At 39.8% G+C, this 14,496-nt stretch overlaps 1 protein-coding gene across 14 annotated transcripts in view; it reads right to left on the reverse strand.

The window, feature by feature from the left end:
* Ppfibp2 (PPFIA binding protein 2) overlaps positions 1–14,496 on the reverse strand; it is a 152,952-nt gene that overhangs the window by 51,962 nt on the left and 86,494 nt on the right. For 12 of the 14 annotated variants that reach the window (XM_010615962.3, XM_010615955.3, XM_010615956.3 and 9 more), the window contains 2 exons: positions 14,214–14,327; positions 3,906–4,037 (listed from right to left, as the gene is read on the reverse strand). In XM_010615962.3, the coding sequence (XP_010614264.1) occupies positions 3,906–4,037; positions 14,214–14,327 (246 nt within the window). Of the gene's footprint in view, positions 1–3,905; positions 4,038–7,210; positions 7,729–14,213; positions 14,328–14,496 lie in introns of those variants that run through there. The other 2 variants (XM_019206306.2, XM_033764169.1) reach the window with 2 other exon arrangements.

The following is a 14,496-nucleotide window of genomic DNA, read 5'->3' on the forward strand; positions in this document are numbered from 1 at the left end:
TTGATTTCCTAACGATTACTATTCTTTCTGAAGTAAGATGGAATCTTATGTTGTTTTAATTTGCATTTCTCTAATGGCCAGAGATGTTGGACGTTTTTTCATTTATTTGTTGGCTATGTGTATTTCTTCCTCTGTGAAGTGTCTGTTCATTTCTCTAGCCCATTTCTTGACTGGGTCTCTAATTTTAGATGGTTTAATTTTTTTTTTAGTTCTTTATATCGTCTAGATATTAGACCTTTGTCTGAAGAGTAGCTGGCAAACATTTTTTCCTGTTCTGTAGATTGTCTCTTTACTGATTGAATCTTTTGCTGTACAGAAACTTTTTAGTCTGATATATCCCATTTGCTAATTCTTGCTGCTATTTCCTGTGCAATTGAGGTTCTGTTTAGAAAATCCTTTCCAACTCCTATGTTTTCAAGTGTTTTACCTATTTTATCTTCTAGGAGAGTTAATGTTTCTGTTTTAATGTTTATATCTTTGATCCATTTTAATTTTAATTCAGTATATGATGAGATATAAGGGTTCAATTTAATTCTTCTACAAGCAGATAATCAGTTTTCCCAGAACCACTGGAATTGGTCATCTTTCCTTCAATGTATGCTTTAACACGCTTTGTCAAAGATCAAATAGTTGAATATGCTTGGAGATATTTGATGACAATGATTATACAATTCGACAAAACATTTGGATACTTCAAAAGCAGTTGTAAGAGGAAAATTTATTGCAATTAATGTGCACATTAGGAAAACAGAGCAAGCCCAAATATGGAGATATTTGATGACAATGATTATACAATTCGACAAAACATTTGGATACTTCAAAAGCAGTTGAAGAGGAAAATTTATTGCAATTAATGTGCACATTAGGAAAACAGAGCAAGCCCAAATAAAAAACCTTATTTAGAAATCTTAAGATACTTGAAAAACAACAACAAACCTGTTCCAAACTGAAACTAAGGACAGAAATTATAAAGATGATGGCAGAAATTAATGAAATTGAGCTTAAAAAATAATAAAACAAATCAACAGAGCAAAGAGCTGGTTCTTTGAAAGAATAAATAAAATATACACGTTCTTAGCAAGATTCATCAGGAGAAAGAGAAAAGACTCACATAAATGTAATTAGAAATGACAAAGGTAAAATCCCAACAGACACGGTCGAAATCCAAAATTGTAATTACTTTGAAAATTTATATTCCACCAGGCATGATGGTGTATGCCTGTAATCCCAGAACTTGGGAGGCTAAGGCAGGAGGATCGCTGTGAGCTCGAGACCAGCCTGGGCTACATAGTGAGTTCCAGGTCAGTCTCAACTACATAGTGAGACCCTGTCTCAAAAAACAAACAAAACAAAACAAAACAAAATCCAAAAATTATATTCTAACAAATTACCATATTTTAAAGAAATGGATAGATTCCTAGACACATATAAACTACCAAAAGTAACCCAAGAAGACAAAGATATACTTAAAAATCCAATCAAAAGCAATGAAATTGACTCATTAATAAAGAATCTGCCAACTAAAAAAAGCCCAGGACCTGATGGATTTATGGTCAAATTCTAACAAAACCTTTAAGTATAATACCAATACTCCTCAAGCTATTCAAAGAAACTGAAAGGGATGGAGTGCTTCAAAATTCAGCAGGTAAGCCATTATCAATCACCCTGATCCCCAAACTGGATAAAGACTCAACTAAAAGAAAAAAAAAACAAACAACAACAACAACAACACACACACACACACACACACACACACACACACACACGAAACTATAGGCCAGTCTCTTTAATGAACATAGAGGCAAAATTCTTTAATAAGATATTAGTAAATAAAATGCAGTATATTATCAAAAAGCTGATACACCATGATCAGGTAGGTTTCATCCCAGAGATACAAGGATGGTTCAACATACAAAAGTCTATAAATGTAATACATCATATAAACAGGAGCAAGGTCAAAAGCCACACGATCATATCAATAGCTGCATAAAAAGCTTTCAACAAAATCTAACACCCTTTCATGATAAAAACAAAAAACTTTCAAGAAAATAAGTATAGAAAGACCATACCTGAATATGATAAAATCTACATATCTATGACAAGCCAATTTCTAGTATCATACTAAATGGAGAAAAATTGAAAGCATTCACCCTAAAATCAGAAACAAGGCAAGGATGTCCACTATTACCTCTGCTATTCAGCATAGTACTCAAAACATTAGCCAGAGTAATTAGGCAAAACAAAGATATAAAAGGGATACATATAGGAAAGGAACAACTCAGGTTATCATTATTTGCAGATGACGTGACACTCTACATGGAACACTCAAAGAACTCCACCAAAAAACTCTTAGAATTAATAGCCAATTTTAGCAAAGTAGCAGGATACAAGATCAACACACAAAAATCATTAGCATTTGTGTACACCAACAATAAATAGGATGAGAAGGGAATTATGAAAACAAAACCATACACAGTTGCTTCAAGAAAAATAAAATACTTAGGAATTAACCTGAACAGAGAAGTGAAAGACTTCTACAAAGAAAACTACAGTACTCTGAAGGAGACTGAACGAAAAAATGTCCCTTGCTCCTGCATAGGCAGAACCAATATTGTCCAAATGGCCATACTTCCAAAACTGCTGTACAGATTCAATGCATTTCCAATCAAAATACCAAAAGCATACTTTTTATATCTAGAGAAAACAATCCTAAAATTCATGTGAAACCAGAGGAGACCCCAAATAGCAAAAGTAATTTTCGGCAACAAGAGCAAAGCAGATGACATAGCAATATCAGACTTCAAGCTGTACTACAAAGCAATAGTGATGAAAATGGCATGGGATTAGAACACAAACAGACATGTGGATCAATGTTATCCCTTTTATATATAAAGAAATTGACATTCAGAGTGATTAAATAACTTGTTGAAGTTCAAAGAGCTGTTGAGCAGACCGGTCAGAAAATGAGTCAAGGTTTCACTAAACTTAAAATCTCCCTTTTTTCATAACTCAGCCTGAATATAAGGACTTGAAGGTAGAGGAACATAGGTGGTTATCTAAGATTAAAACAGGCTACCTTCTCTAAAATAAAGAAGCTCTAACCCTAAAGCTCTCTAAACATTTATCCTAAAAGGAGGCCAATGTGCTCTAGCCAATAGATTTGGGAGCACAAAATACTAAGCTGGGTATGGTGGTGTGTACATGCCCATAATCTCAGCAGTCTGAGAGGCCAAGGAAGGAAGATCAAAAGCTTGAGCCCAGCCCGGGCAACTTAATGACTTACTGAGACCCTGTATCAAAGTCTTAGGGATGTAACTCAATGCAAATGCCTTGGTTCTAATACCCAGTAAAACACACTCACACACACTCACACACACACACACACACACACTTTTAGAAAAGATATACTTGTGGACTCATCCATATGACCCATTAAGAGCAAAGAAACACATAATCTGAGGGTTCCATCTGAGTCAGTGAAATGTATATTTAAAAACATCTCAACTCCTCGGTAGAGCAAAGGTGGCCTTTAGGAAGTTGTCTTTATCCCAGCACACTGTTGTTACCTTGATTCTCACAGAAAATATCTTGTATTCTCTACATATTTCAGATCTTTTCCTTACTACTGTTTCCCTTTCCATATGGTCAGCAGTTTGAGGAAGGAGAAATCCTTTGAGCCAAAACTGAGTGGTTTGGGCATTGCAGAAATTTGCAGCCACAGCTAAACCCGATAACTTGATGTTAGCTGATCATTGTATCTCTAGTGCATACATATTTCTGGTACTCAGTAGCTGCCAGGCATGGGGTTACCAGATGGCTTAGGCCACATGAGGATAACCCCCCAGGTCTGAGCTTAGGACAGTACAGATCCTCTCCACCCACCAGCAATGGGGTATCACACTTACTTCTGCTTTTTTCTGCTTTTCTTCTTGTTCTCTCTGCTCCTTCTCCATACCAACCAGCTTCAGCTTCAGCTCAGACACTTCAGTCATTAGATCGAGCTTCTGGGTTTCAAGAGATGTACGACTTAACAGCTCCTGCAAGCAAAAACAGATTTCAAAATCACAAACCACCATAGAAATAAGGGCATCTCTAGCTCCACCTATGGCACGGACAGCCATATCTAAGGTTGTGTTTTGCATAACACAGAACTTCCAGTGCTGCACATGAGCCACAGGTCTATCAGAGATGGGCCTGGGTTGACATTGGGTCACTTGGGGATAACACAGCCCTTGGTATCCCCCAATGTGCCTTGAAAGACAATGTGATCTACATTTTTCAAAACCATCTTTCCCCACAGAAGCTATTTTTAATTATTTCCAAACAGAGAAAAATGGATGAATACCCTTTCAAAAATCCAACTTTGTTTGTCCATCTCTACTTTTAAGGTGAAGCAGCGGGTCTTCTCTATCAGAACAAACAAAAACATATTAACAGTATATTTCTTAAAACCAAAACTTCTAGATCATGTCTTGGGCAAAATCAGTGCTCAGCCCAGTCTTCAGCATTATAATTCACCTCCTTATAGTGAATGGGGGTTAGAAAATATAGTGGGTATTCAGTGAGTATTTATTGGGTTGATTATATGACCCTTAGTATGTGAGCTGGCTCTTTTCTGAGCTGTAACAAAACTACAATTTGGCAGCTGTAGGATGGAACTGAAAAGGTCTTTCTTTCCTGATTGTGAAGCAAGACCAAGGAAGTTATTACTCATCCTGCCTTCATTACAATATTGGCTGACTACAACCTGATACTTCAGGTTCTTGACAACAAATCTATCACACACACATACTTACTAAACACAGCAAGAGAATTATAGAAGACCTCAAAAACCAGAAGCATTTAACAAATTACAGGGAAATATATTTTTTCCATTAGTAAATGGCAATATCATGTGATGGGCAAAAACCTGTAGCAAGAAAAATGTACATGGCAACAAGGAGAATGACAAGACCAAAGGAAAGGATGAAAGGGCACAATATCCTGAGCATTTTGTATCATCTTGGGCAATGCAACCTTGGTATCAGAATAGTGATCTCAAGATTCTGACTCAATAACTCTAATTTCATTAATTTAGAATTGTCCTCAGATGAATCAAACCACCAAGGACAGAGAGTTTGATTTAGAACACATGATTCTCCAGGCCAAAGGCAATCAGCATCTGGGAGAACTGGGCCACAAACAGTGCACATGTTAATCTTAGAGGATAGGAATCTAGAACTTCAGCATCTTGGAAGAGGGAGCTTCCTGAAGCTGGGTGGAGGAGGATGGCCCTTCCTGGGCCAGCCAGGCTAGAAGCTGGCTGATAGGGCCGAGGCAGTAACACCATACTGCTAAGACTGTGGGCTACTTGGCCATAAGGAGTCAGGCAAATGAACATGTCCAATATAATGGAGTGCTTGGATTTGTTGACTGTCTTCTTGGCTCCAGACACTGTTGGGTCCTTTTACATATATCATCTTCTTAATAAACCATCCCAAGGACTTGGCAGGAATATTAAGAGTCCTCTACAGATGAGGAAACAGGCCTAGAGAGGCTAAACAGATCTTTTTGCCAAGAACTAATGCTAATCATGAACAGAGTTAGTTTTCAAACCAAGATGTTTGACTCCAGAACTCATTTCTTTCTAAAGTATTATACTGTTTCCCAAATGAGAAAAAATAAAAAAAAAAAAAAAAAAAAAAAAAAAAAAAAAAAACTTCCAAGAATTTTAAGGGAAAGATTTTTTAAATACATGTCTTCAAAAGGTAATCAATGTTCACTGAGCCTAGAAAATGTCTTTTCAGATCGTGGCCCAGTTCATCCCTAGGGATTAGGGCTCATAGAAATGGTAAGTTCCATTGATCTTAAGTATTTAAAAACTTCTTAAAATACAATCTTCCCCCAATACAACCTATTTTAGCCTCTTCTGCATTCTCTTCACCCACATCATTCTCTGTATTTCTCCATTCCTTTACCTACCAACCTTGTTCCCAAAATGATTTAAACCAGTTTGCAAAATAGGTGTTTCCAGTTAAAAAATAAATCACAAAAATTAAAGCAAGTAGGAAGAAAAGTTGAAATCAGAATTACAGTTACAGAAAACCCACACCATAAAGTACTGTGAACATCTAGAAATGAAGTACAGTGTATATGAGAGCTTCCTATCTGCCAGTGCAAAGAGGAAAAGGAACAACTGTACAAATTAAAATCCACAAAAACTACAGAGTCCTAAGAAAAATAATTCCTCTGTGACCTTCATTCATGCATATTCCAGCACCAAGGGGTGTGACCAGTAAAAACACAGCCCCCGTTGACAACTTGAGTGTCTCAGGGTGATACTCATGCAGTTTACAGATTAGCATTCAAGGTACTGCTTGGAGGAATTTAGGAAATGCTCAGAATGTATCTCTCTTGAAAACTAACAGTCTACTCTACTTCCACTATTGTCAAAAATCCCTCTTGCTGTTTTAACTACCAGGTTGTGAGTGGCCATTCCAATGTTCCAAGTGATGAGATAATATTGTAATTGGTTCCAATAACTATTTCCATTAGTCAGGCCAGTGCTTAAATTGGTCACGCTAACAGTGAGAGTGGTCATTCCGGTTAGACACACTGACGTTTTAATTAGAAATCTGAGCTTGATTAATTTATTATAGTTCACTAATCATATAGGTTTCACTCACTCCCTTCCCGCTTATATCTATTAGCGCATGCCTCTACAATTTCATGATCATCTCCCCTGTCCTTGTCATGAACAGTTACCGTTCTGGTCTGTGAACTCAAGAATAGGCCTTCAAAAGCTTCCTTCAATCCACTCCACTTCCAAACCACCAGACCCAGCAAGGCTCCTAGGTACTACTACATACTGGGATTTCTAAAATGCATAACTTAATAGAAACTAAATATCCTACATCCTCAACTGCTCCTTCTCCTTCCAGCATAAACTGACTCCTGGATGCTACACAGTGTAACCCATTCTGTCCAGTCATTTTGAGTGGAGAACACTTTGCTCCCAACAACATAACTTGTAGGATACCTCTCTCCCTTCTTCATGACAGCTTTTCAACCACCATTTGCCTCCATTGATCATCCATGTCTCTACCCTTCACTGGCTGTAAGGCAGCAAGTGCTATTCAGTTGTATCACAATCTCCCCAAATATCTAGAACAAGACAATCTCCCACTTCCCTGGGGGCATCTGCCTTTTGATCAATAGCTTTTCTACGTACTTTACGCGCTTTCCGCCTCCTCAGGAGCTTCAACATCTTTGTTAATGACTTCAGAGTTCAGAGTCCACCCATTAACTATTCCGCTTCACGTTGAGGTTGACTTCAGTTCCCACAGGCTTTGCTTCTACTTCCTTTCAGCTTCTCAGCAGCACAGCCACAACTCAGCTCTTTATCTTTACCCAGGATATGTTTGTTCTGTTTTAAGATCTTCAGCTCTGAAATTCTTTCCTCTGGCCACAAACTTCTGACCTTGCAACTGCCCTACTTGCTCACTCAACCTCAAATTTCTTCTTCTGCGGTCTCTGGTTACTTAATAACTACCTGTTTTCCTGGTTTATCACCTTTCCCAAGCAATACCTGCCTCCCTATCTCCCCGTACCTTGAGGTTAGTCATTTCAATTGTATTCCTATCTACACCAAAAATTCTTCATCGTCCAGCTCGCCCAGCCCCCAGATCTGATCAGCATTTGTCTAAAGAGCCTACTTCAGACAAATCTCATGGTCTTTTGCTTAGGTTTCTTCTCTCCAGGGCCTGAGAGTTGCTAATGAAACACCTAATAATGACAATTGATTTCAACACAAATTCACACTATTTGATTATAGCCAATCTTCCAATCCGGCCCTGCAAAAGTTGTTTTCATCACTGGCTGTTTCCCTTCAGAGATTGTTCCAAATCTCTTATGTTCTCCTCAAGCCCTATATCCCACAATGGCCTCATTTTCTTCTCAAATAACCTCTCCTCATATTTACTGAAAAGATAAAAGCCCATAGATCATTTATTGAACTTAAATTCTGTTTCAAAGTCTTCCAGAATCATCTCATTCATATCTCTTAAATCTCTGTCTTAGAGAAAGCAAGTGCACAGTCCCTTTCCAAGGCTAATCTGTCACTTTGCACATTACCATCAGCTCTGTTTAACTGTTTCACTTTTAAGAACTGTTCCCTGGCCCAGCAAGCTTCCAAAATGCTCATAAAAAGCATACAGAAAAGGATACATCCTTCCAGAACTTGTTCTTAAATTGCCCCAACTGACTGACCTTCCTGTTTCTGGCTATTTCTGTCTCTGGACTCTTCGCATTTTCACACAACTTGATGAATCCTAAAGTTACCTTCATTGGCAAGCAGTAGTAGCCTTTGACTTTGTCCTCTGAATTCTGATCCTATTTTTCCCTTAGCTGTAACTCAGAAGGACTCCCCTGCACAGAGCCCTAGCCTCCCTCTCACCTCTGTACCGCCTTTGAGGAAATTCCCACTCAGCTCTGTGTCAGTTCAGGGTAGGACCATCAATCATGTGTTCTGACAGGTATTTAATCTCTCCCTCATCATCAGCTCCTGTTCCTCGGGCTAGAAACATAATCAAATTTCTGACATTCTGAAGAGACTTCTTTCTTGACCTTGTCTGCCTTTCAAATTACCACCGTCAACTCCCATGTCCTCTGTTGGTGAGAGCATGCTGTGTGTGTGTGTGTGTGTGTGTGTGTGTGTGTGTGTGTGTGTAAATTTCTGTTTTTGTCCCTTCTCCCCCGCTTCACAGCCAATCTCCTACAGGAACAGTCCACCCATAGTGCCTCTTCTTCCTGTTACCCCTTAACAAGAAATCTGCCTGTCTGCAACCTGGCTTCTGCCTCCAAGTAAGGCACAGAAATAGCTTCTGGAAGTTAATGTCCAAACTTTCCGGGGCAATTTATACTTTTCCTCTGTTAACTAACTCTATTTCATTGACTTAATGTAAGCTTCTCCTTAGGTATCTTCCCTGGTTCAGGTATTACTGAGATTTTTTTTTTTTTCCTCTCCATCTCCTTTGCTCTGCCTTTATTCTTTCTACCCTTTAAAGAAAACATTCATGGGCCGTAGGTCACATGCCCAAGATAAGAATTAGCTCTGGATCCAATCTGCTTTTCTGGAACTCCAACTTCCTTGCCAGACAATGCTTGACCCATGCTCAAGGCATCCTGACTTCAGGGAATTTCTTGGAGTCTTGCAGCTACGAGGTAGTTGTGGAGAAGCAGCAGGCTAAAGCTAAGGAACAGAGGTTTCATAAGCAGCATTCTGCTTCTGCTCCGAATTGTTTTAAAGTTGCTTATATTTTAAAGGACAAAGGGCAGGGATGAGGACGGAAGGAGTATGGAAAGCTTGTTTTATTTACTGCTGAGAATCATGAACTGAGTAATGAAACTTTAGAAAGAAAACAGTGGAAAAAATTATCACTTGCCCTTCTCACTTCACTACCACTAACCTCCTCCAGAAGGACAAACACAACTCCTTTATGATAGATGAAAGAAAGTTTACATCTCAGAGCGGGCCACTATTTCCTTTCTCCAAAGCCCAGCTTCTGCCTGGAGCTGATAAAAAGAATTTGTCTTTCAACTCACTCACTTCCTTCAAGAGCCACATCTTGAAGTGATTACCTCCATTTTTAAGTGTGGAATATGACCCAGGGAATTACTGACCAATATAGAGGATTGCAGCCACACTGGCAATCTGAAACCAAAATGAAAGAATGGGCCATGGAAAGACATAAAAGAAAAAATATGTCCCCTTGCCCTTTGAAGTAAAAGGCTGGGCCTTACTGAGGAGCCTCGTTCATGAGTAACTCAGTGTAAAAAAGAGGTGGTCACAATGAACTGAAGTTGTATCCAGACTCAGTCCCACTACCCAAATCATCTTTGCTGAACCTGTAAAAAGTGTTCTTCACTGTAATCGGGAGACTCAACATCAAATAATATGAGCTTGAAGAAACTAGTTATTTGTACCTCATAAATCTCCCAGGTGGGGTTTCATGGAATGTTTGGGAAATGCCTGTTTTTCCACTCATGACTCAGTGCCTTGCCTCCTCAGATTTGTGCTCCTGCAGGATCATGTGCATGGCTCTGTTTTAGGTTCTCTTTGAGACAGAATCCCCTGTTATCAGCTAGGCACTAGACCTCTGCCTTAGGCCATATAACCTCCTAATCAGTGTCTTGACTTACAATGGCCATGTGTGATAGTTTCTTTTAAATGTACATGGAATAATTTCACAACTCTAGCAGGTAGTAAAGTTGAGTAATATAGAGTCTGTGTTGTCACCCTCATCGTCTACAAGTAAGAAAACTTGGTGCACTGACCTTCCCAGATCAACAGCCAGTGGTCAGTCTACAGAAACTCATGTCCAGTGACTTCCAATGACCACCATTTGTCGGTCTGCACACCTCACCTAAAAGGCAGCCAGAACCACAAAGTTGCCTATGCCCTGAAGCTTTGGACCAGATGGGAAGCTGAAACAGTCTGTTGTCTAGGGTTTCCCTGAGCCGGATGGTGTCCTCACAAAGGGAAATTTGCACCCTTGCCTCCTCTCCCCTCCCTGATCCTATCTCTCTTTTAGCACTGAACACTGTTTCTGATTTCTATGTTGATCATATCTGTAAATGCCCAGTGTCTGGGAAGTGTTCCAAGTGGCTGCCAGCTCTACGTAGAAACTCAAATCCACTGAGTATGATCAGCTTTTCCCTCCCAGCACCCTTTGGAGAGAAGTTAGTCATCATTGGCAGAGGACCTCATTTTATAGGACCCAGTTAGATACCAGAGAACCCCCGTAGGCCACTTTTGAAAACGCCACCAGGGACCTCTAATATAGCAGCTAACCTGAGGACCTCTCCTTGTAATACAGAGATTCTATTGCCAGCATGGTCTGGCCCACACCTGTATTCCGAGGTGCAACTCTGGGCTTCAGGTTCCAATTGCCTCTGTGTATAGCTGGGCATTGTGCAGACCTGCTTAAGAACCAGAGAGCAGAACCCCATGCTGTGAGCTGATATCCAGACTATCCAGATCAGCAGAAAGTAACTCTGACTGTACCCTTCTTAAATATTCCTTTGTATATTTCCTGAAAAAAAATGACTCTTCTTAACAGGGAAAGTCTCCTGGGAAATAGAGAGATGTTCAATGTGTCTGAGGCCAGAATATAAGAAGATGCTTCCAAAGGCAATCAATCTTGAGAGGTGCTCACAGCTGCCCTTAACCCACCCTGTATCTGACACTAGGCTGAAAACAACAAATATTTTGCTTTGACCTCAGATGTGTTCACAATCTACCTGCTAAATATACACCTGCCCCTGTGCTGATTCCACTTGGTTTAGTTTACCTGTTTAACCCCAAGAGAGGTCTTCTTGCTCTCTCTTTATGGAGGCTGGAAGAGATCATGTGCAGACCAAACCAGCTTGGAGCTACAAGATCAGTACTGAGCAGGGGCTGGGTTTGGCTAGGCTAAGGGACACCTGGCCCAAGACTAATTCCCTCCTATGGGTTCCTGCAGGGAGTGTGACACTGGTCAGAACAGCTATGGGGAGACACAACTCAGTGGGGTTTCTGCAGCCCATTGAAGCACAGAGTTTGGGCTGTGTGTATCAGATTGGGGCTTTCTCAAGTCTCCTAGTGCTACTCCAGTCAGTGGAGGGGATGGAGTCTAGACTAGAAGTTGCAGATTAGAGGTCTACAAGCCAGGCTTGACCTATAGATATGTGTTCTGTGACATGCACAGTATTTTTTTTAACATTTAAATTAATTACCAATACTTTTAAAACAGACATTTTAGAATCTTTAATTCTAGATTTCTAGGTCCTTGTAAAAAATGAGTATCTAGCATTACTAGGGCTACACAGACAGTCAACCAGAGTTGAAAGCAGGTGCTGTCTGTAGACAAGATGCACTGAGTGTGCAGGGTCATTAGGAGCAACATCCCCAGGGAAAATCCTGTGTCTACTGGAAGTCAGAAGCCCCTGCTGGAGAAAGCGGAAGAACTTTGTTCAGAGAAATAGACCGGGCTTGGCACAGGGCAGGAATGGTCTTTCAGGCTGGCAGAAAGAGTCAATTGTTTGCCTTTGTTCTCTGCCATTAAGCTATGAGTCACTGTTGCTGCTGCCACCAGAAACCAAGAGCCTGGCAGCACAGGATATCTCAGCTAAACTGGGCAAGTCTCCACCTGCCCCCAGTTATGAGGACTCATACATACCCTGCAGTCTAGGTGGCTGTGGTGCAAGAACCAAGTCTCTGCAAACAGCATCTAGCAGACTTTAGCACATGCATCGAAGCTGAGATTTGGATCTGAGACCAAGTCTGGCTCACAACTGGCCAATGATCTGAACTCACAATTTGTCAAGAAATTTTACCCTTGAAAGACTGAGAAAACATTGCAAATTCTATTGGATACAAAAATGACTTGGTCAAATTCAGCAAGATCTTTCAAACCTAGAAGTGGCAATTAAAGAGCTATCACAATCCAAAACACCCACCCCTCTGGCACAAGCAAATCAGAGCCTACTAATACCTGACTCATAGCACACAAGAAACAAGATTTAGAATAAACAGGCTATAACACATCATCTTGCTTAAGGCTGCTTAAAAAGTCTCAAATGCCATCCTTGGGATAATGCCAAGGGACAAACCAATCTCCCCACAAGTCATACTGGGCACCTACATCAGAATCCTTGACCCAGAGACTCTGACCACAGAGTAGAAATACTCCACAGAGAGACGTAGAGAAGACCAGAAAAAAGCCAGGGCAAGAAAGCAGATAACTCAAGCATCACAACTCTTCCCAGTATGTTGTCACATGCCAGGCACGATTTTCCTGAAATGTCAGCCTCCTGACAGTTTTCTCACAGGTTCCCACTCACATTTAAATTTTCATGGTCTTTTAAAATTTTTATAACACACCATCATCTTTGTCCTTTATCCTGTCCACTTTAAAACCATATTGAATGTAGACTTGAAAATGTAATCTAGAAGACTGCTCTATGCACTCTTTGTGAAAATGCTTTCCTGTCAGTTAAGGTTCCCTCCCCCAGGCTATATTTTTTTTGCTTGAGTATTCCAAAGAAAGCTTCACTTTTAAAAAGAGGAACAACTTCAGTTGTTATTTGAATTTTCAGGGAATATTATGAGCAAGACAAATGCTTTATAATCTAAACAGAAAATGAAATAGTGCCAAGAATAGGGTAACTTATTAATCAGTAATGAAAAGATAAATTAACAACAACCTTTGGGCTTTGGAATTCGTTTTTATAAAGATATTTAACTGAATCTACTCATTTAAGGAAATATCTTTTGTTCTTTAAATAACTGGTGAGCATCTTTTATGTGCCAAGGGCCCTATCAGGAGTTCCAAAGCACACACATGAACTTTTGGCATGGCTTCATTTTTAAAATAACTAATAATGCAAGAAAAATTTAAGTCTAGAAAACTTATTAATAGGCTTAATTTTTTAAAATTTAGCTTCTCAATAGATTCTGAAAAGATGTGATAAGTCAATATTCCTTTGTGATAACTGAAGGTCATTAACAATATTTACAGTACAGTAAAACTATTCAGAGGAAGAACAGTTAAGGCAATTATGATACATTCACACACAATAAAACTGCTATAAGTGATAATGAAGATGACTAAACAGTAAAATTCTAAAATAGAGAATCACTACATGATATTAAGCATATAAAACCTGAGGGCCATGTCGCATGCCTGTGTGACCAAAACTTTTTAAATTATTTGTACATGTAACGACAACAACAAAAACAAACAAGGAAAGGACATTATTTGAATGCTAGGAAAGCAGCTGGGTTTTTTTGTTTGTTTGTTTGTTTGTTTGTCATTTCAACATCTATTAAATTCTGTTACAATAGGGAATGAGACCAGGGAAAGGGCAGAAAATAAGCTGACTTTCTAAAACTCCAAATGCCACCAATGTCAAACTGTGGTCCCTGGGGTAAGACGAGGGTGACACAGCCAGCAGAGCTCAGTGTACCCTGCTAGAGAAAGTGCCTCCTGAGAATCTGTCTAACCAGCTCAACAGGTTATTTGGCTCAGGCCAGCTCTTCTCTGCCCTCGATGTTCAGGCTGGTTTCACCTGCTGTTTAAACACTGAGTGAAGAACAGCCAACCCCATCTCCAGGTGGCATGGGAAAGGAAGCAGGAGCTCAGAAAGGAATTTTTAATACAAGCCCTGTTCCCTTCCACCCAATTTGCCCTTACCTGTTGGAGCATTTCTTCGGCAGCATTGAGTTTCACCTGGTGTCCTTCCAGACACACTTCCAGGTCCCGAATCTTTTCTCCTTGGGCTTCCACTTGGTCTGTGAGGACACTCACCTGTTGCAGGAAATAAGTCAACAATGGAGGAACAAGGTCTGTGCTATAAAGCAGGTGAGCAGTGAAAGTGCACCACTGACTCCCACATGCTAGGGACAGCTGTTATTTATTTATTTATTTATTTATTTTTATTTTTGGTACCGGGGATTGAACTGGGAACCTTATGCTT

Source organism: Fukomys damarensis, unplaced genomic scaffold, assembly GCF_012274545.1.
Source record: "Fukomys damarensis isolate Sample0158 unplaced genomic scaffold, DMR_v1.0_HiC HiC_scaffold_16, whole genome shotgun sequence".
NCBI lineage: Eukaryota > Metazoa > Chordata > Mammalia > Rodentia > Bathyergidae > Fukomys > Fukomys damarensis.